The 21,771-nt window shown below is 37.3% G+C and overlaps 1 protein-coding gene across 1 annotated transcript in view; it reads right to left on the bottom strand.

Annotated features, from left to right (window-relative positions):
- Window positions 1–21,771, bottom strand: part of LOC126458453 (uncharacterized) — a 52,331-nt gene that overhangs the window by 5,091 nt on the left and 25,469 nt on the right. The window contains exons 2-4 of the mRNA XM_050095526.1: window positions 6,640–6,943; window positions 6,435–6,561; window positions 6,033–6,158 (exon numbers count right to left, since the gene is read on the bottom strand). Of these exons, the coding sequence (XP_049951483.1) occupies window positions 6,033–6,158; window positions 6,435–6,561; window positions 6,640–6,910 (524 nt within the window). The 5' untranslated portion in view covers window positions 6,911–6,943. The remainder of the gene's footprint in view (window positions 1–6,032; window positions 6,159–6,434; window positions 6,562–6,639; window positions 6,944–21,771) is intronic.

Raw genomic sequence — 21,771 nt, 5'->3', positions numbered from 1 at the left:
ACCCTAATCTGGATTGTTGTGACCAGGCACTGTCAAAACTGAAATCTAAGGGACTTTTTATGTAAGATGGTCTGAACGCAATCCGCCAAAAGCAAGATGTTTTAGCACACAATTTTCTGAAATCTGCCAAAGGAAGATGCTTTAGCACACAATTTGCTGAATGCAATAGAGAATAGTCCCTGTTAAGATATTCATCTATAGAGTTGTAGGCATCACCTACCAAAAAATTTTCAAACTCTGTTTAAATTGTGCTTTATCTGAAACCAAGTTTTTAAGGGTTGCTCATAATTTATTGAAAATGTGTGTGTTCCTGAATACTGAACTCAGTTTTGGACCAAGGTAAGTGATTTTAGGTGTTCATGTAGATTTTTCTTATTCCTAGTATTGATACTATGCATCGAGCTACTGCTTGGAGGTAGAGACATACTATTTGCAACAAATTTCATTCATGAATAAATGTACCGACAAGAGGTCAGAATACCCTGTTCTTGAATTTACACCACAAATGAGTCTTACTACACAACATGGCACTCTAAAAACTTTTTTCTGGTTTGATGAGTCACCCAAAAATATGATCCCATATGACATGATAGAACAAAAGTAAGCAAAGTATTTTCAAATTTTTATATTTGACATCTTCACATTGCAAACACAGACTTGTTTAAGCACTTTCATAATTCTGTTGTATTTATCAAACTGTATTCCCATAAATTTAACACTGTCAACCTCTTCTATCTGCATGTCTTTATATTTTATACTCATGCTCGAGGGAAATCTCTTACAGGATCTGAATTGCAATTTCAAAGTTTAATGATGGTGAATTAGCTTTAAACCATTTATTAATTCCAGAAAAAATCTGATTAGAAGACATTTCTAAATCTGTACTTGACTTGCTATTTATTGCTAGGGTTTGTAGCATCTGCAAAGAAAACAAACTTAGCATCTGGCATTGTAACCGACAGAAGGTCATTAACATACAAAAGAAAAAGCAGCTGACCCAAGATGGAACCTTGAGGAACACCATATGTAATTAATTCCCAGTCAGATGAAGACTTAATGCTTACTCCACACGTATTTTTCAATGACATCCTTTGTCTCCTGTTAATTCGGTAAGACTCGAACCATTTTGCAGCAATGCCTGTCACACCATAATTTTCTAATTTATTTAAGAGAGAGCTGTAATTCACATAATCAAAGGCTTTTCACAGCACACAGAAAATGCCAGCAGCCTATAATTTGTCATCTGATGAATTATATACATTCTCACTCTATGTGTAACCCAAACTGCGACTTGGATAGTATTTTTTTTTTTTTTTAGTCAGATGCTTAAGAAGACATTGAAAACGCCCTTTTCAAATATTTTTGAAGAAGCCAGAAAAAGAGAAAATGGTTAATAGTTTGATGGTATTTTTTGAGGTATTGATGGTATTTCTTCTTGTAAAGAAACTTAACACAGCCAGTCTGGAAATCTTCTGCTGACAAGAGATTGATTACACAAATAACTTAAGATAGATCTCAACTCACATGAATACTCCTTGATTAACTTTGTTGAGATCTTGTTACAATCACTGGAATACTTTGATTTTAGAGATTTTGTGATAGATGTTACTTCTTTGGGAGAAATGAGAGTGTCATTTCCAGTTCACTGAAGTTATTTGTAGAGACTGGTCTGAGATATTCCATTTCACTGTTTACTGCACCTGATAACTCCAAGCTGTCAGTAACAGAAACAAAGTACTTGTTTAAGACGTTTGTAACACTACATGCACTTGTTACCAATTACCATTTATTTTTAGAGCTATCTGTTCCTCTTTCTTTCTGGCCCCACCTGTCTTTGTCTTCACTATACTCCACACAGTTTTTATTTTGTTGCATTATGTTATTATCATTTTCTCATGATGAAGCTGCTTAGATTTCTGGATTACCTGCTTCAGTTTTCTGTAGCATTCTTTTGTAATGGGTTACAATGCTAACATCAGAGTTGTTCCTATATAGTATATACAGTTTCCTTTTTGTCCCACATGCTACTTTTACCCCTTGTGTAACCCATGCTTTATTTTTAGACTTCAGTTTGATTTGAGTTACCTTTAGGGGAAAACAATTTCCAAATGGAGAAGTGATTTTATCCATAAATTCTTTGTATTTTCTATTTGATTCAGAAGTGCTGTAAACATCTATCCAGTCTAGATCTTTGAGCAATATCCTAAAATTCTCAATTTTTTACTGATATTGTTTTCCTGTATGACGATTTAAAAGATTTTATATCCTGATGAGTTTCATCACTGAACATAAGATGCTACATGTCATGATCCAATAGCCCATTTACTATCGCTTTTGTGATATAACTTTTTTCCCTAGGCTTGTCTACAAAGATTTTATCAAGAGCAGTCACACAGCATTTATACACCCTATTTCAAAGTTCACAGCAGGAATTCAATTGAATGACAGTCTCCTGGTTGCAATAATTGATCACTAACAGACCTTTTCAATAAATTCACATTTAAATCACCAGCAACCACTATTTCCTTGTTTTTTACTGAGAGATGGGACACTAAAGCTTCCAGATTTTTTATGAAGAGGTTAAAGTTTCCTGGAGGTGCTCTGTATATACTTACTATTATAAATGACTCAGCTACTTCCGTCGCACAAGCTTCTATGTGCTGCTCTGAGCAAAATTTATTAATATGAGTATTCTTGAAATTAAATCAGTTTCTGACAAATGTGGCAACTTCTCCTTTCTCCCTATTTTGTCCATAGAAGTAAGAGGCTCACTTAAATCCTGTAACATTTAACATATCTATACCAGCAGACACATGATGTTCAGAGAGGCAGATTATATCAACTGGGTTGCTCAACTCTAATTCTTCAACACAAATAAGCAACTCATTAAGCTTAGCTCTCAGTCCTCAGATACTCTGATCCAATAAGGATAACTAATGTTGTGCACTAGCTGAATTACAACTGGATGGACCTAATTTTTCTGTCAATTTCTGAACATCTCCAGTTTCAATTAAGGACTGTTTGCATGAAATGTGCACATTAAAATTTACTTTCTGGCGGCCTATTTTATTAATGTGAATGCTATTTTCAACCTGTCTCTGAACATCTTTTGGTTCTGCCCTCCCTACCCAACAAAACCTGCTGTCCTGTCACTCATAAGCACTGGTACTTTGCCACATGCAAGAGTGACCCCCCCCCCCCCCCTTAAGTTATTTGCTACTAGCCCAGACAGTTTTGCCTTCCCTGTTGAGGTGAAGGCTGTGTCTAGCATAGTCCCACCTACTGACAGAGTCAACAGGAACCACACCATTATGAGACCCCATACGTGAGCCAAGCAGCCGTTCCACCTGTAAATTAACTCTCCTAACAGAAGCCGTTCCACCTGTAAATTAACTCTCCTAACAGAAGCTGTTCCACCTGTAAATTAACTCTCCTAACAGAAAAGTTTAAATGAGGCCAGTCATTGCACCTCAGAACTGCCCACCACCAGTATGTCTCATTGCTGTAGCTATCTTTATCAGGTCACCCTCAATTGAATAATCAGGGTCCCTGTCTATGCTGCTGCATGCCTCACCCACTATTACCACAGTGTCTTCCTTTGTGAAGCCTTTGCAAGGTGAACCTACATCCTCTATCACCTGACTCAGGCTTACACTAGATTACATGTCAAAAAGAACTGTAAATGAAGAAGAGTGGCTGCCTTGATGAATCCTGATTCCCTAAAGATTCCAATAATAATTCAATAAGTAGAAGATGTTTCTTTCTGTACTCCATCCTCACTTAATGATCTATGTTGGTATTTGCATTATCCATATAATGTTTATCCCCCAGAGTTTCCAGCTTCAGTGATTATCTAGCATCTTCTTATTTCTTGAATATTACTTCACCAATCTTCAACACAGTTTTTTTGTTTGCATTCGGAGTTACAGCTGTTCTTTCAATCACTTTGTTGACACAGAAAAGCAAGTCACCATCTAAGATTTCTCATGCTTATTTCTCTCAACTGAGATTGCACAGTGGTCCCCTCCAAAGATTGTGACATCAAACTTCTCCACTCCATCTGACAAATTTTCTTCCAACTTTGTTCAGTGTTCTCCAAAAAACAATACATAAAATATTAACTGTCACAAGTGTAAGGAATAAAAACAATTACATATCAACATGGAATGGAAACCTAGCGCCAGTGACAAGAGTTATTAGTGACTGAGTTAGCATTTTCAAGAATAATACACAGAAAAGCCGTGAACAAAACTTAAAACTATGCCTAGTAGATGAAAGAAAGCATGTGTCACACTAATTTACAAGAAATGTAATAGAAGTGACCCACAAAACTGCGACCAAGTATCTTTGACATCAATCTGTTGTAGAATCTTAGACCATATCCTGAGCTCAAACATAATGAGATATCTTAAATAGAATGACCAATCATGTGCAACCCAACTCAATCTCTTACCATGGACATCCTGAAGGCCAGGAATCAAGGCAGCCAGATAGCTGCATCATTTCTTGATTTCCAAAAAGCATTTAACTCAGTGTCACACCTGCACTTATTATTGAAAGTATGATTGTACAGGTTATCAAGAAAAATTTGTGACTTGATTGAGGTTTTCTTAGTGCGGAGGATGCAACAGCTATCTTGCATCGAGAGTCATCAAAAGATGAAGAATTAACTTCAGGCATGTCCCATAAAACTGTATTGGGAGCCATGCTTTTCATGTTGTATATTAATTACCTGGTTTATAATATTAACATGAGTCAATTTGGAAATAATGCAGTTTTCTGCAATGGAGTACTGCCTGAAAAAAACTGAACAAGTATCTAGTATACCTTGATAAAATTTTTAAGTGGTGCGAAGATTTGAAATTTTCTTTAAGTGTTCAGAATAGAACAATGTGCACTTCACAAAGCAAACAAAAAGCAGTATCCAGTGATTACAATATCAACAAATCATAATTCAAATCAGTCAATTCTTACAACAAATACCTGGGTGTAGCAAACTGTAGGGAGATGAAATGGAACAATCATACAGGCTAAATCACAGGTAAAGCTGGTGACTGACTACGATTCATTGGTAGGGTACTAGGAGAATTCAGTTAGTGTACAAAGGAGACTGCTTGTAAAACATTAGTGTGACCCATCCTAGAATATTGCTCAAATGAGAGTGACATATATCAAAGTTAGTTAGTTGGTTGGTCAGTTAGTTAATTAATTAGTTAGCTGGGACTAACAGGGGATGCTGAATGTACACTAAGAAGGACAATAATGAATGGTCACAGGTTTGTTCAACAAATAGGGTAGCATCAATGAGGTGCTAAAAGCCTTGTAGTCATTTGAAGGTAGTATTCCACGAAAGCCTACATACAAAATTTAAAAAACCAGCTCTAAATGAGTAAATTAAGAACATTCTATAACACCCTTAATGTTGCTCCCATAGAAAGCATGAATACAAAGTTAGACTAAAATAGTGTCCATAGAGGTAATTGAGCTGTCATTCATTCTGCATTCTATATATGAATGGATTGGCAATGAGCCCTCATAAAAGGTATAATGTCCTCTGACTTCACAGTCACATGCAGAGTATAGATAGAGATGCAGAGAAATAAATGTTATAGTTGTGAGGGTGGAGGTTTGGCAATTGCAAGTGGATCTTTTGGCTACAGGTTTTGTTATGTCAGCTGAATGTGAGCTGTGCTGAGTATCACTTTCAGTATTTCCTTTGTAGCTAGTGATCCTACAATAATTTTCAACAGAGTATAGTTAGCCACATTTGAATTTATTATTACTGTATAATACAACCTGATGTTGTGTATCTAAATATGAGGTACTGAATCTTGAAAAATGTAGTACAATTTTAATAAATTAAATTGTGGTTTAGTATGGTGTATAATGAGTCAGTCAAACAATTTGAAACATTGCATCAAATTTCCAAAAGGGGAAGATTATTCTAAGAATTTCTCTATTTGTTTAGTCTAGCAATACTACAGTTTAATGACAGATCACATTATCCTCTTTACTGTGTCACAAACTATTACCTGTAGATGTAACGGCAACGAATTTCTGCTGCAGCTCCTACATGAGATGTCATGGGCTCTAATGCTGCTATGATGTAGAGAAAATCTCTAAATGACAGTGATGATCTGTTGTAAATGTCAGCTGACCTGTGAAATGAAAGCTATATTTTTGAAATATTGTATGCTCACTTAATGTTTATTCATGAATGTACATACTAAACATAATGAAAAATATAAAATAAATTTTTTAATAAATCATATAAAAATATATGAGAACATGAAAATAATCCAGAAAAGATATGAATAATCAGTGATGCAATGCAAACAGAAAAGAAATCTAATGCATAACAGTTTGACTCCTGTGAATAATAACAGAAAGATAGAATTTTATTTTCAGTTGATTTCTCATAAAACAAATATTACCGGAACAAATTCTGTGCCTCATCTGCATTCCATCCCAAGCGAATCATGAATCTTGTAAAGGCTGCCCTGCTCATATACACACTTGGAAAAGTGTCTAACAGAAACTCTCTGAATAAATTTTCTTGATCTGCAAGGAGAAAATTGATCACAAATGTAGTAATACACTTCCTATCAGATCTGTGATTAATGTGTTTACTAAGGTTACCTTTCTTTGACAACGATGCAGCTTCAATAAGCACTTCATTTGTTGCAGCACTTGCTTTACGTTCTGGCACTATCAGTAGATGATGTTCACAGATTTCTGTAAAAGTGCTCAAAAACCTATCTTCCAACAATGATTCCCATGGGCCATCAGGAAAACTAATCAATGGTGATTCAGGATAACTTGGAGGTTTAAACTGTCCTCTAGCCATATTAAAAAGTTGAATAATTTCTGTACTCTTCAAATTATCTATGACAGATTTAGTAGAACTCATTTCATCACCTTGTACCCATCTTACATTTGGTCTCTGGAAAAAAAATTACAAAAGCATATAAGCCTGGTACACTGTGGATTCAGGTACAATGTGGTGCGTAAATCTTATTACAGTCTGCATATATCACTTCTTGGTATCATTTACCCTTGTAATCTTCAAGCCCTGAACACTGTAACTGAAAGGGATGGATGTAACTAAACTCAACATGATGTTTCTACTATTGTCATTATATAAGGACTTTCACTGGCTAAAAGACTGAATATTTACATCTACATCTGTACTCTGAAAACCACTGCAAAGTGCATGGCAGAGGGTTTCTTCCCACTCCATTCACATGTGGAGTACATGAAGGATGGTTTGTTTGAATGTCTCTGTGCATGCTGTAATTACTCTAATCATGTCCTCATGATCCCAAAGTGAGTGATTTGTAGGGGCTTCATTTAAAGCTGGTTCTTGAAACTTTGTTAGCGGGCCAATTCCAACTGTGACTCACTGATATTATGGTCAAAGTATCCTACATTTTTTTCATTTTGTGAAGCACACAGTTCTACATTTCTGAACAGCACTTTGACATGTCATCAACATATGCTTGAATATTTATGCAGCTTCTTTCAGGCAATACTTCATTATAGGTAACTGCATCTTCTGCAAAAAGTCTGAGGTTACCATTAGTGTTGTTCACACAGTCATTAACTCAACATGAACAAAAAGAACCCCAGCACTTCCCTGGGGCACACCCAGAATTACTTCTACATGACAGTGACTCTCAAACCAACATAACATGCTGCATCCTCCCTACCAAAACCATCCTAAATTCAGTTACAAATATCACTAGTTACCCTATATAACAGAACTTTTGAAAATAAATATAGGTGTGTTACTGTTTTCAGAATCCATGCTGGTTGGCACGGAGGAGGCCATTCTATTCAAGATACTTCATTATGTTTGAGCTCAGAATATGATCTAAGATTCTACAACAAATTGATGTCAAATGTATTGGACAGTAGTTTACTGGATCATTTCTACTACCCTCCTTGTAGATGGGTGTTACCCATGCTTTCTTCCAACAATTGGGCACAGTTTTTATTTTCATGGCTCAACAACAGGCTATAGTTAGTATAACTCAGCTGCAGATTCAATACAGAATATGATGGGGATTCCATTGAGCCCTGGAAATGTGTTCAGTTTTAACAATTCAGTGGTTTCTCAACACCACTGACAGTAATACTGATTTCACTTGTCTTTTCAGTGGTATGAGGATTAAATAGGGATAATTCTCCTGGGTTCTCCATTGTAAAGGAACGTTTGAAAACAGAGTTAAGCATTTCAGCTTTTGCTGTGCTACCCTTATTTCAGTTCCTATCTCATACACTAGGCACTGGACACTAACTTTAGTACCACTAACAGGCTTACAAACAACAAGAATTTCTTTGGGTTCTGTGAAAGATCATTTGACAATATTCTGGTATGGTATACACTGAAGGCTAAATGCATTGCCCTCTTGACAGCCAAGTGTGTTTCATTCAGCATCTTCTATGTTTCCTTTTACACGTATTATGCATACACACAGAGTGCATCTGGTGTTCTTTCTTGTCCCTTGCTGACATTTCCCTGAGGGGTACCATCATTCGTCATATTTTTGAACAACCAATGATTAATGGCCCCCTACCCTTTTGTGTTTGCCTGTTCTTGACACTGGACAAATGGACAAAACAGGTTTCCCCAAAACAGGTGAAGTGAGTTCCACTGGTTCAGTTATGGTTTCAGTGAAAGATAGCACCTCAAACTTTGTTAGAGGGACTGGTATAACATGCTCAGTCCCCCCTGTCTCCCTAGATCTATCACTGAAATGCCACAGTCAAGTGGACAATTAATGATAGATTCCATACTTTCTTCAGAGGAGTCAGGATCCACAGGAGAGGATAGTACTTTGGTACCGTTACCACAGATTCATGACTCTATGTTGCTCTTCCAACACATCAATTCACAGCAGCTGGCAATCGTTCGATAGTAGTCAGTGTTATTTTCAGCCGCTGATGAGAACATCAGCCAACTCATCCCAAGCTCGAGAACAGCATTCACTTGGGGCTGCATTTTGGCCATGAAACATAACAGCCCATTAAGATCTGTTTTAAATGAAGATTTCCCAGTCTAATTCAGGATTGCACATGTAAACAAAATATGTAACTCACCTAGAAAAACTTACAACTGAAAAAATAACTGTTTAATCTGTTTCAATTCAAAGTGTAGAAGCTCTGTAAATGAAGGGAATAATTCACACAAAGGGAGTCTCTAGTAATTAATAAAAAATATAAATGTATTATTGTAATTTCTTATTTGAGAGTTTATTCTCGAATGAAATAACAGACATGTACTAATATTATAGTGTACTTACTGTACTCAGCAGACATGCGTTTATATATGTATTTTCAGTTTTTTTGTATAAATTTTAATTGTTAATTAATCAAATATTCATTTTCCACAATGCGAAGGATTGTTCAGAACATATATAAAGAGTTAGCCATATTGGCACAGGGGAGTCAGTCTGGTTTTGGATTTTAGACAGAAAGCATGTAGCTCATTGTTCATGATTTATTTCATTATTGTAAGTATATTACAACTTATTTCAGATTTGTCAAGGTGCTTTTAATTAATTTGAGATTATAATAAAATCTTCAGTGGAAAAAAAAAACAGGGTTAATTATTTTTTAAAAATAACTTTGTAGTTATTTTTTTGCTGGGACTTATACAGCGACAGATTGCCAGATACGATGAGTAAAACAACCCCTAAGAACGTTATAGCCAGTGCAATGTATTACAGAACAATGAAGAAATAACTTTGAACTAAGCCTGCAGATTATCTGTTATATCTTTTGAGCTAATAAAAATGACTAATTCCCTTTGAGAACTGCAGCAAATACACACAATAAGATTTCTATTACAGCAACAGAAAAACCTAATTAATTTCCTAAAACTTTTTGAGGTTAATTATAGTTAATAGCAACTTGAAAATAGAGTTAATTTATGATAAATGTAGATAATACATGCTCTTCTTTAAGAGGAAACTAGATATAACACAATATGTTAGCTAGAATACCTGCTACAGCAACTAAATCACAAATGCTGATGTAATACAAACTAGATTATGCAAATGACAATGATAATTCTCAAAATTCTAAAAAATGCTTGTTATTTGTAGTGATATACAATGAAATTCAGGGTGATCTGTTCTTTGGCAGTAATTGTGAATCACAAACATTGATTTGCTATTAAATAAGTTATCCCAAAATACTCATACCGGTAACTTACAAAAATATACACTCCTGGAAATTGAAATAATAACACCGTGAATTCATTGTCCCAGGAAGGGGAAACTTTATTGACACATTCCTGGGGTCAGATACATCACATGATCACACTGACAGAACCACAGGCACATAGACACAGGCAAAAGAGCATGCACAATGTCGGCACTAGTACAGTGTATATCCACCTTTCGCAGCAATGCAGGCTGCTATTCTCCCATGGAGACGATCGTAGAGATGCTGGATGTAGTCCTGTGGAACGGCTTGCCATGCCATTTCCACCTGGCGCCTCAGTTGGACCAGCGTTCGTGCTGGACGTGCAGACCGCGTGAGACGACGCTTCATCCAGTCCCAAACATGCTCAATGGGGGACAGATCCGGAGATCTTGCTGGCCAGAGTAGTTGACTTACACCTTCTAGAGCACGTTGGGTGGCACGGGATACATGCGGACGTGCATTGTCCTATTGGAACAGCATGTTCCCTTGCCGGTCTAGGAATGGTAGAACGATGGGTTCGATGACGGTTTGGATGTACCGCGCACTATTCAGTGTCCCCTCGACGATCACCAGTGGTGTACGGCCAGTGTAGGAGATCGCTCCCCACACCATGATGCCGGGTGTTGGCCCTGTGTGCCTCGGTCGTATGCAGTCCTGATTGTGGCGCTCACCTGTACGGCGCCAAACACGCATACGACCATCATTGGCACCAAGGCAGAAGCGACTCTCATCGCTGAAGACGACACGTCTCCATTCGTCCCTCCATTCACGCCTGTCGCGACACCACTGGAGGCGGGCTGCACGATGTTGGGGCGTGAGCGGAAGACGGCCTAACGGTGTGCGGGACCGTAGCCCAGCTTCATGGAGACGGTTGCGAATGGTCCTCGCCGATACCCCAGGAGCAACAGTGTCCCTAATTTGCTGGGAAGTGGTGGTGCGGTCCCCTACGGCACTGCGTAGGATCCTACGGTCTTGGCGTGCATCCGTGCGTCGCTGCGGTCCGGTCCCTGGTCGACGGGCACGTGCACCTTCCGCCGACCACTGGCGACAACATCGATGTACTGTGGAGATCTCACGCCCCCCGTGTTGAGCAATTCGGCGGTACGTCCACCCGGCCTCCCGCATGCCCACTATACGCCCTCGCTCAAAGTCCGTCAACTGCACATACGGTTCACGTCCACGCTGTTGCGGCATGCTACCAGTGTTAAAGACTGCGATGGAGCTCCATATGCCAGCTCCATATGCGCAGCTAGCGCCATTCGACGGCCAACACCGCGGTTCCTGGTGTGTCCGCTGTGCCGTGCGTGTGATCATTGCTTGTACAGCCCTCTCGCAGTGTCCGGAGCAAGTATGGTGGGTCTGACACACCGGTGTCAATGTGTTCTTTTTTCCATTTCCAGGAGTGTAGTTTCTTAAATGTCCGAAAATTCTCAAAAATAAACTGTTGCTCACATAATTATACAATGGTACTAGAGAAGTATTGTTTTGAATGAGCATAGGCTTACTGCTCTCAAAAATTTTAAAAGAGCACAAAAAAGTCAAAGTGCACAATTGATTATAACACTAGGAATTAATAATGGCACTCACAAATGTTTGAAATTTCACAATAAAATCACAATACAAACAGGTATTGATACGAGTGATGAATGATTATACAGAAGTGATGAAGAAAAAAAAAAAAAAAAAAAAAAAAAAAAAAAAAAAAAAAAAAAAAAAAAAAGTGAATCAAAAATTTCACATTAACACATGAATCTTGTTCAAAAGAAAATTATGGTCGGTTTTACATATAAATAAATGTGCAAATTGCATGAATTTTTTACTTGGCTGTTTCTGTGCCAACTTCTCCACTGGCTTTCTCCACTGGCATGCCAAAGAAGAACAATGCAGTGTGAGTTTATCTCAGTCAAAATCTTGGAATATGTGCAACACCAACAAAGCATGACTTCTGCCTGTTGCATCTAATAACTTAATGTTAACACTGTAATATAGTGAACAAAGTAACCACATAGCAACACTTGACAATAATTGAAATAGGCAAAACCATAATGCACATAACACATTATTCATTAGGAGTCTAGATTTCTGTGTGCTTGTTGTGACCTTGCAAAAACTAAAATCATATTTTATGAGCTATAAACTAAACATTATTGATCATGTGAAGAATAGTGATATAAAAAGCAAATTTACCATGTAAATGTTGTGTATCTGAAGGAGCAATCAGTAAATGGATAAAAGAAGAGAGTAAACTAGTAACTTTCAAAAACACAGTTGAAAGTGATGCAATAATGGGCAAAAGAGGATGAAGTAGGTAACAACGGAGAACTTGTTGAATGTTATAATAAAAAAAAAAAAAAGGAAGACATGCCACTTTCCAGATAAATTATTAAATAACAACCTACAAATTTTTGTGATTTACATGCCAACAAAGACTTTCTTGCTTCTGACATATAGTTTTCAAAGTGGAATGCCACAATAGAATTAGCCAGCACTGGAACACTGAAGGAGAAGTGAGATCTTATAATGGTAAACCCGCCTCATAATTTCCTGAATTGTGTCAAAATCTGAAGTAAATTTGGTAAGAACTTATAGAGATTTTTGATAAGAGCCTTTCGTATTTATATATTATGTTTCACATCAGATGACAAAATGTTATGTGGACAGTGATCTGCCTCTTGAGTTGAAAGTAAATTGTGCAAAATTTCATCAAGGTCAGAATAAACTGTAGATTTGTATGAATTACAGACAGATTACTGTAGTGTTATTGGTTGGTTACTGTTTGAGTGAAGTTTCTCTAACTGCTGTTTTGGTAACTTTTTAAAATGTTTTACTTATAATGTTATTTAAATTTTAGTATTATACAATATATAGTACAGTATTACATAGTCCATGAACCATGAACCTAGCCATTGGTGGGGATGCTCACATGCCTCAGCAATACAGATAGCTGTATCATATGTGCAACCACAATGGAGGGGTATCTGTTGAGACACCAGATAAATGTGTGGATCATGAAGAGAAGCAGAAACTTTTCAATAGTTGAAGGGGCAACAGTCTGGATGATTGACTGATCTGGTTTTGTAATATCAATCAATAAGGCCTTCCTGTGCTGTTGCTGCAAATGGCTGAGAGCAAGAGGAAACTATTGCCACAATGTTTCTCAAGTGCATGCAGCTCTACTGTATGGTTAAATAAAGATTGGCATTCTCTTGGATAAAATAGTTCCCCATTCAGATCTCCAGTTGAGTACTACTCAGGAGGATGTTGCCATCAGGAGAAACAACATTGGCATTCTGTGGATTGGAGCATGGAATGTTAGATCCCTTAATCAGGCTGGTAGGTTGAAAAATTTAAAATGGGAAATGGTTAGGTTAAAGTTAAATGTAGTGGGAATTAGTGAAGTTCAGTGGCTGGAGGAACAGCACTTCTAGTCAAGTGAATTAAGGGTTATAAATACAAAATCAAATAGATGTTATCCAGGAGTAGGTTTAATAATGAATAAGAAAATAAGAAAGAAGGTAAGCTACTGTGAATGGCATAGTAAACACATTATTGTACCGAGATAGACATGAATCCCACATGTATTAGTATAGTACAAGTTTATACGTCGCCTAGCTCCACAGGTGATGAAGAGATTGAAAAAACATTCAGATAGTTAAGGGAGATGAAAATTTAATAGTGATGGGAAGTGGAATTCAATAGTAAGAAAACAAAGAGAAGGAAAAATTGTAGGTGAATATGGTCAAATGCAAAGAAATGAAAGTGGAAGCTGTCTGGTAGCATAGAACATAATTTAATCATCGCTAACACTTGTTTAAGGAATCATGAAAGAAGGCTGAACATGTGGAACAGATCTGGAGACACTGGCAGGTTTCAGAGTGATTATATAATAGTAAAACAGAGATTTCAGAAACAGATTTTAAATTGTAAGACATTTCTCGGGAGCACAATTTGTTGGTTATGAAATTTAGATTAAAATGAAGAAATCGCAAAAAGGTACAAAATTATGAGATGGGATCTCAATAAGTTGAAAGCAACAGAGGTTGCTGGCAGTTTCAGAGGGAGCATTAGGCAATGACTGATACTAGGAGAAAGAAATAGAAGAGAAGATGAATGGGTAGCTCTGAGAGATGAAACAGTGAAGGCAGCTGAGGATCAGTTAGGTAAAAAGACAAGGCCTAGTGGATATCCTTGGATAACACAGTTGATATTGCATGTAATTGATGAAGGGAGAAAGTACAAAAATACAGTAAATGAAGCAAGTGAAAAGGAATACAAACATCTAAAAATGAGATTGCCAGGAAGTGCAAAATGGGTATGCAGGAATGGCTTGAAGACAAATGTAAGAATTTAGAAGCATATATCACTAGAGAAAAGATAGATACCACCTACAGGAAAATCAAAGAGGCCTTTGGAGAAAAGAGAATCAGCTGTATAAATATCAAGAGCTCAGATGAAAAATGAGTTCTAAGCAAAGAAGGGAAAGCTGACAGCTGGAAGGAGTATATAGAAGGTCTACACAAGAGGTATGTACTTGAGGACAATGTTATAGAAGTAAAAGAGGAGGAGAGATGAAAATGAGACTGGAGACATGATAATGCAAGAACAATTTGACACAGCACTGAAAGCCAGAAGTTGAAACAAGGACCCTGGAATAGACAACATTCTGTCAGAACTACCAATAGTCTTGGGAGAGCTAGCCATGACCAAACTCTTTCATGTGCTATGCAGGATGTGTGAGACAGGCAACACACCCTTACACTTCAAGAAGAATATAATAATCCCAATTCCAAAGAAAGCAGATGCTGACACCTGTGAAAGTTACCAAACTGTCAGTTTAATAAGTCATCGTTGCAAAATACTATCATGAATTCTTGACAGAAGAATGGAAAAACAGGAAGAAGCTGACCTCAGAGAAGATCAGTTTGGATTCTGGAGAAATTTATGACCACAAGATTAATAGTGACACTATGACTTCTCTTAGAAGATATATTAAGGAGATGTAAACCTAAGTTTATAGCTTTTGTAGACTTAAAGAAAGCTTATGACAACCTTAACTAGAATACTCTCTTCAAAATTATGACAATTTCAGGGGTAAAATACAGGGAGCAAAAGGTTAGTTACAGCTTGGACAGAAACCAAACAGCAGTTATAAGAGTTGAGTGGCATGAAGGGGAAGCAGTGGCTGAGAAGAAAATGAGACAAGGTTGCAGCCTACCCCCAACGTTATTCTGTCTATAAATGAGCAAGCAGTAAAGAAAAACCAAAGAAAAATTTGGTGTAGGAATTAAAATCCAAGGGTAAGAAATAAAAGCTTTGAGGTTTACCGATGACATTGTAATGCTGTCAGAGACAATGAATGGCTTGGAAGAGTAATTGAACAGAATGGATAGGGTCTTCATAGGAGGATGTATGACGAACATCAACAAAAGCAAAACAATGATGATGTAATGTAGTCAAACTAAATCAGGTGATGCTAAGAGAATTCGATCAGGAATTGAGACACTTATGGTAGTAGCTGAGTTTTGCTATTTGGGAAGCAAAATAACTGATGATGGCTCAAGTAGAAGGATATAAAACATAAATTGGCAATGACAAGAAAAGTTTTTCTGAAGAAGAGAAATTTTTTAACATCAAATAAAGATTAAGTGTCAGGAAGTGTTTTCTTGAAGGTATTTGAATGGTGTGTAGCCTTGTATGGAAGTGAAACACTGACAATAAACAGTTTAGACAAGAAAAGATTAGAAGCTTTTGAAATGTGATGCTGCAGAAGCAAGCTGAGATTAGAAGGTAGATCACACAATTAATGAGAAGGTACTGAATAGAACAGGGAAGAAAAGAAATTTATGGTACAGTCTCGTTAGAAGAACAGACTGGATGATAGGACACATTCTAAGAAATCAATAGATCAGCAATTTTGTATGGGTGGGTCGTAATAATCATAAACAGAATCAGAAGGATGTAGCTTATAGCAGTTTTTCAGAGATGAAGAAGCCTGCTCAGGATAGAGTAGAATGGAGAGCTGCATCAAACCAGTGTTTGGACTGAAGATCACAACAACAGCAGCAACATTATGTTATGTGCTTTCCCATATTTTTCTCACACAGTTTGTTATTCCATAGCTCACTCTCAATATACTGCAATTGTGCTATAATGTGGTGTAAAGCATCTCTGCTAGTAACCTTATTATATTGGGCTGCCACTGTATGTTTTTAGAGGCTGCCATATGCTGTGAGTAATCAGCCAATCCAAACTAGAAGGCATAGAATCTACATACAAAATACAGCAATCATGCCCATTCCGTTAATCCAGGCACTGCTTTCAACATTTAATTCACTTTCCAATATTAGCAAATTCACCATTCAGCATTTATGAACTGCACAGAAATCTGTAATGATCAGTTTTGTGTTTATGTAGAAATCACAAAAGAACCATGCCTTTTCCTTGCACTAGTAGTCAAGATACATAAACATTATGTATTACCATATTTTTATCAGTTATTCTTTACTTTGATCCTTGTGACTTCTTGCCAATTTAAGCAAATTTTCACGTTTCGCTGTCACTGACTCTCACCATTTTCATCTTGTTTCTCCCTTTTGCATCCATTTAATCCTTGTCGTATATTTTCACATCTATTTGGGTGAATTTTTTCGAAAATTTTCGGATGTTATTCTACATTATTTAAGTAATTTTTCGCATTTTTTCACCACCATGGATCCTTGCTCATTCCATCTGCATCAATACAGAAAAGTCTCCTTATCCCTAGCCAGACCCAGTCTCACATACTGTTCCTGCATTGTTGCTTGACTAATGGAATCCCCCCTAATGGCCTTACCATCAAATTACCCATCTCTGGCTGCCATCCCTCCTTCCACAATGACGTCCACCTGTTCAAATTCCTCCAATCCTTAGCCCTCACCAACATGGTCCTGCAAAACCATATCAACCAAGCCCAAACAACCTTGCAGTACCTTCTCTTCATCCGCAAGATTCTCCTGCTATGCAATCCCAAATTCCTGGAACCCCGTAACACACAATGAAACTCTTGCCCCGCAGGAACTTGAGCAACATGCAACATGCATGACGCCACCTCAAAAAGCTCTCCATCCTGCTCACTTCCTACTCCCGCCTTGGAGTGCCACTGTCCACCACCTCTACACCAACCTCCAAACCTACCACACACCCACTCACAGCTGACAAACCCTGCCTCGCAGACCTACTACATTTACCCCACACTCCAAAACTCCCTCCCACCACCACACAGATCCAGAAACTAAACAGACCTGCAACACAGTCATGAACCTTTCCTCCAGAAGCCTTAGCCCAACAGAAATATCAATCCTTTCCAAAGGCCTCACCTTTTGCCCCACTCCCAAATTCAATCATGCAGGACTTGTTAAAAACCTTGTCACCTTTTCCTGATTCCTACAGTCAAACACTTTTTTGCCACCAACCCTACTAATCAGTCTCAACTCACTAACCACCAGCAATACCTCCACGTCAACATCTGCCACCCATTCCATACCAAGAAGTCCCTTCCACACAGCCTTGTCACCCATGGTTGTCTCATCTGCAGTGACGAGCAGTCCCTCTCAAAATATATTTCTGACCGTAATTATCCTCCCAACCTTGCACAAAAACAAATCTTTCCAGTCTCCCACCACCTCAGAAAGCCACACCATCCAGCCACAGAGGAGCATTGCCCTCATAATACAGTACCACCCAAGACTGGAGCAACTGAATTACATTCTCCGCCAGGGTTTCGATTACCTCTCATCATGCCCTGAAATGAGAAATGTCCTGTCCACTATACTTCCCACCGAGCCAACAGTGGTATTCCACCATCCACCAAACCTACATAATACACTTGTATATCCTTACACAACCCCTGCTTCCAATCATTTGCCTCATGGCTCATACCCCTGTAATAGATCTAGATGTAAGACCTGTCCCATACATCCTCCCGTCATTACCTCCTACTCCAGTCTAGTCATTAACATCACCTATCATATCAAAGGCAGGGCTACCTATGAAAGCAGTCATGTGATCTACAAGCTAAGCTGCAGCCACTGTGTGTGCAGTCTATGTAGACATTACAACCAACAAGCTGTCTGTCCACATGAATGGCCACAGACAAACCGTGGCCAAGAAACAAATGGACCACCCTGTTGCTGAACATGCTGCCAAACATGATATCTTTCATTTTAATGACTGTTTCACAGCCTGTGCCATATGGATCCTCCCAACAACACCAGCTTTTATGAAATGGATAGGTGGGAACTTTCCCTACGATACATTCTATGTTCCTGTAACTCTCCTGGCCTCAACCTTCGTTAGTCACTGTCCTCACCCATCCAGCACCTTCCCTACACTCATTCCAGCACTACACAGCCATATTTCCCCACCACACCCAGTCTTTTTTTATTTATTTTATTTTTTATTTATTTCTCTCTATTTTTCTCGTTTTCTGCTACTTCTTCACCCCCACTTCCCTTTCCCACCTCTCCCTGCCCACTGCCCAACCTGCAGGACTTCACTGTCCATCACCCTCACCATACTATTCCTCCCCCTCCCCACTGCAGCCTCCTCCTTTCCACCACCCAGTTGCCACTCCCATCATGCACTGGTGCTGCTGCTCGCAGTGTGGTTTCAATTGCCTGAAACTGCAGTCGTTTGTGTCAGTTGCGTTTGCGTGTGTGTGCATATGTGTGTCTATTGTTGACAAAGGCCATTGGCCGAAACTTTAAGTGTGAAAATATTTTTGTTGTGCCTATCTGTGACTCAGCATCTCCGCTATATGGTGAGTAGCAACTTTCCTTCTCATAATATTGTTACATTCCATCCTGGATTTTCTATTGTTTGATTTTTTTTTACCATGGATTTAGACCAAGAAAACTGCAGTAACAAATCACTTTAACAGCTACTTTTTCGTATTATTTTTAGTACACTAAATTTTCTGTTAATAATGAAAGGAATGTATCACAAGAGCCTTTCATATTAGAGTTGAAAATTCAGGTTTATCACCAAAATCTTTCAGTCTACATATTGACAATAAAATCTATGTAACAGCACATATTTTTCTGTACAATGACAAAAGACGTGTGATCCAAGTGAAAACTGTTTTTCCATCTAGTGTTCACTGCCTGAAAGAAGGGTGATCCAAGTGAAAACTGTTTTCCTGTGGTGTTCACTGCCTGAATATTAGTGTACCTCATGAATGAGAATGTATTCTGAACTACAAATTCCTTGAAAGAATATGTGTCTAAAGATGACAAAGTCAGAAATGAAAGACACTGATTAATGGCCTACACAGAGACAGTGGAGATCATTCTTAAAGTTGCATTTTGCAGAATTTGCGACTAAGTGATTCTGAATGAGTTCCATTTAGCAACTTCACAAGAAGTGGTCAGCATTTAGAAATTTGACATCATTATCAATCACAGAATAAGAATTTTTAAATATGTAATTGAAGTTCAATTTGTACTGCAAAAATGGAGAAGTGTAAAATTGCAGCAAATTTATCTGGGATCAATCTGTTAGCAACATTATCATATGTGAAGTGCTTAATCTGCTCTTTAAGCAAAGCTGGCCAATTCTGATAGTCAGTGATTAGTACTATCATAATGCCATTATGGAAAACAAGGAGCTAATCTTGACACTTCAGTATCATCATATAGTTGCACAAAAGAATTAAAACAATTGAAAACTGAAGATTGTAACAATAATATTAGCAACAGATCAAATAACTGGATTAAAGTTAGGACTTCAAAATAAGTGAAGTGATACAAAAGACACTGAAAGACTACTAGCTTCAGTCTAGACGTACTGTAAAGGGACACACTCCTGTATCATTACCTTTCCTCAACAGAAGTAGTCAATAACAGAACTAATTTTGGAATTTTGGACAGGTCAGTGCTGTCTCAACTCTTTATGTAAAAAATTTCTTATAATTTCAAACACAATGTGTCATATTTCAAGCTAAAAACTGTGAAATTGTATTATTTATTTTCGTTGTTACAATTGAGATGTACTAGCTCTGTAGTTAAAATTATATATATTTTAGAAACATTTGGAATTACAAAACATTTTGCAAATTTAAAATATCTATTATTAACTATGCAATTTAGTACTATTTTTTATCTTTACTTCTGGATTCATTTACAGCATAATAATATAAACTACTAGAAATTCATTTGTCAAGAAAGATTGTAAACTCTTTGGAATATTGTTATTACACAGAGTGAAGTAACAGTGGGCATGCCTCTAACGTGATCAAACATTTTTTTATGTATATATTTTGGAAGAACAATGTAATTTTGGCTTTGACAATATGAAAATTCAAAAGACAGTGTGACATAATAAAATGTGAAACAAATAAACATCAAAAAATTCTGCACAGGTAGTCATCAAAATTATTTACATCCATTGGAACCATGAGAACCTAAAACATGAAAATTTCAGCTTCAAGAATCAGACCCCTGGACATGAACTGGAGCCAACATGAGAAAAGAAGATAAGTTAAAGTTTATTGTAAATTTTACTCCTCTCAAAACTTATTAAAAGAGTTAATCATAAAGGCAGCTGTGACAACAGATGAGGGAGGGGTAGAATACAAGTGGTGGCATTGTCTGGTATCAGCTGACTAATAATGAAGTTTCGTCTGTTGCAGAAAAGAAAGTACTTTATTGCATTTACAATTTATCTATGAATGAATTTCTGATGACAAGAAGAAAGAAGACTGACAGCTGCCCAACAAAGCAAATCATATCAACAGTGATGATGTCAACCTAACTTCAAAAAGAACACATGGATTACAACAGGTATTTGAATCTCTTGTGCAGAGAAAAGAAGATTACACAATATAGCAGACAGAGAACATGCCTCATGAATTTCATTTTTACCTCAAGAATTACAAGAGGATCCTCAAAAACATTGTAAAGAAAGCTAAAACAATGGAAAATGACAAATACATTGAAAATTCAAAAAACAAATCTTAAGCTATATGGGAAGTTATTAAAAATCAAACAACAAGTGAAACTAAACAATATAAAAATATAAAATTATGTTATGAAGGACAAATGATTTCTTGCCCAACAAAAATTGCATGGACCTTCAACAAATATTTTGCAAACATAAGTGAAAAATTGGTTAGTGGACTGGAAGAACACAACAAAATATCACCTCCATCATCCAATAGAGTGAGAAATGTGTCTGCATAATTGTTCCTTTCACCCTCAAATACTGAAGAAATTTTATCAGTTATAAAAACTGTGAATACAGGGTACTCATATGGAATTGATGGAATACCAGATGCAATTATTAAAAAATGCTGTCTTGCCTTGGCTGAACCCTTGACACACTTGTGCAACAGCTCACTGGCCTCAGGAACCTTCCCTTCATGCTTAAAAACAGCAAAACTGAAACCACTGCTCAAAAAAGGAAATCCAGGTGTTTCAATCATAGACCACTAGCCCTACTGCCTGTATTTTCAAAAATTTTAGAATTTTTTTTTTTTTTTAATAAGAGATTGTCTGATTTCCTAAATAAAAATAAAAATTCTCA

Source organism: Schistocerca serialis, chromosome 1 (assembly GCF_023864345.2).
Source record: "Schistocerca serialis cubense isolate TAMUIC-IGC-003099 chromosome 1, iqSchSeri2.2, whole genome shotgun sequence".
Lineage (NCBI taxonomy): Eukaryota > Metazoa > Arthropoda > Insecta > Orthoptera > Acrididae > Schistocerca > Schistocerca serialis.
Note: the sequence above shows the minus strand (reverse complement) of the source record. Positions and strands in the feature narration are given on the sequence as shown.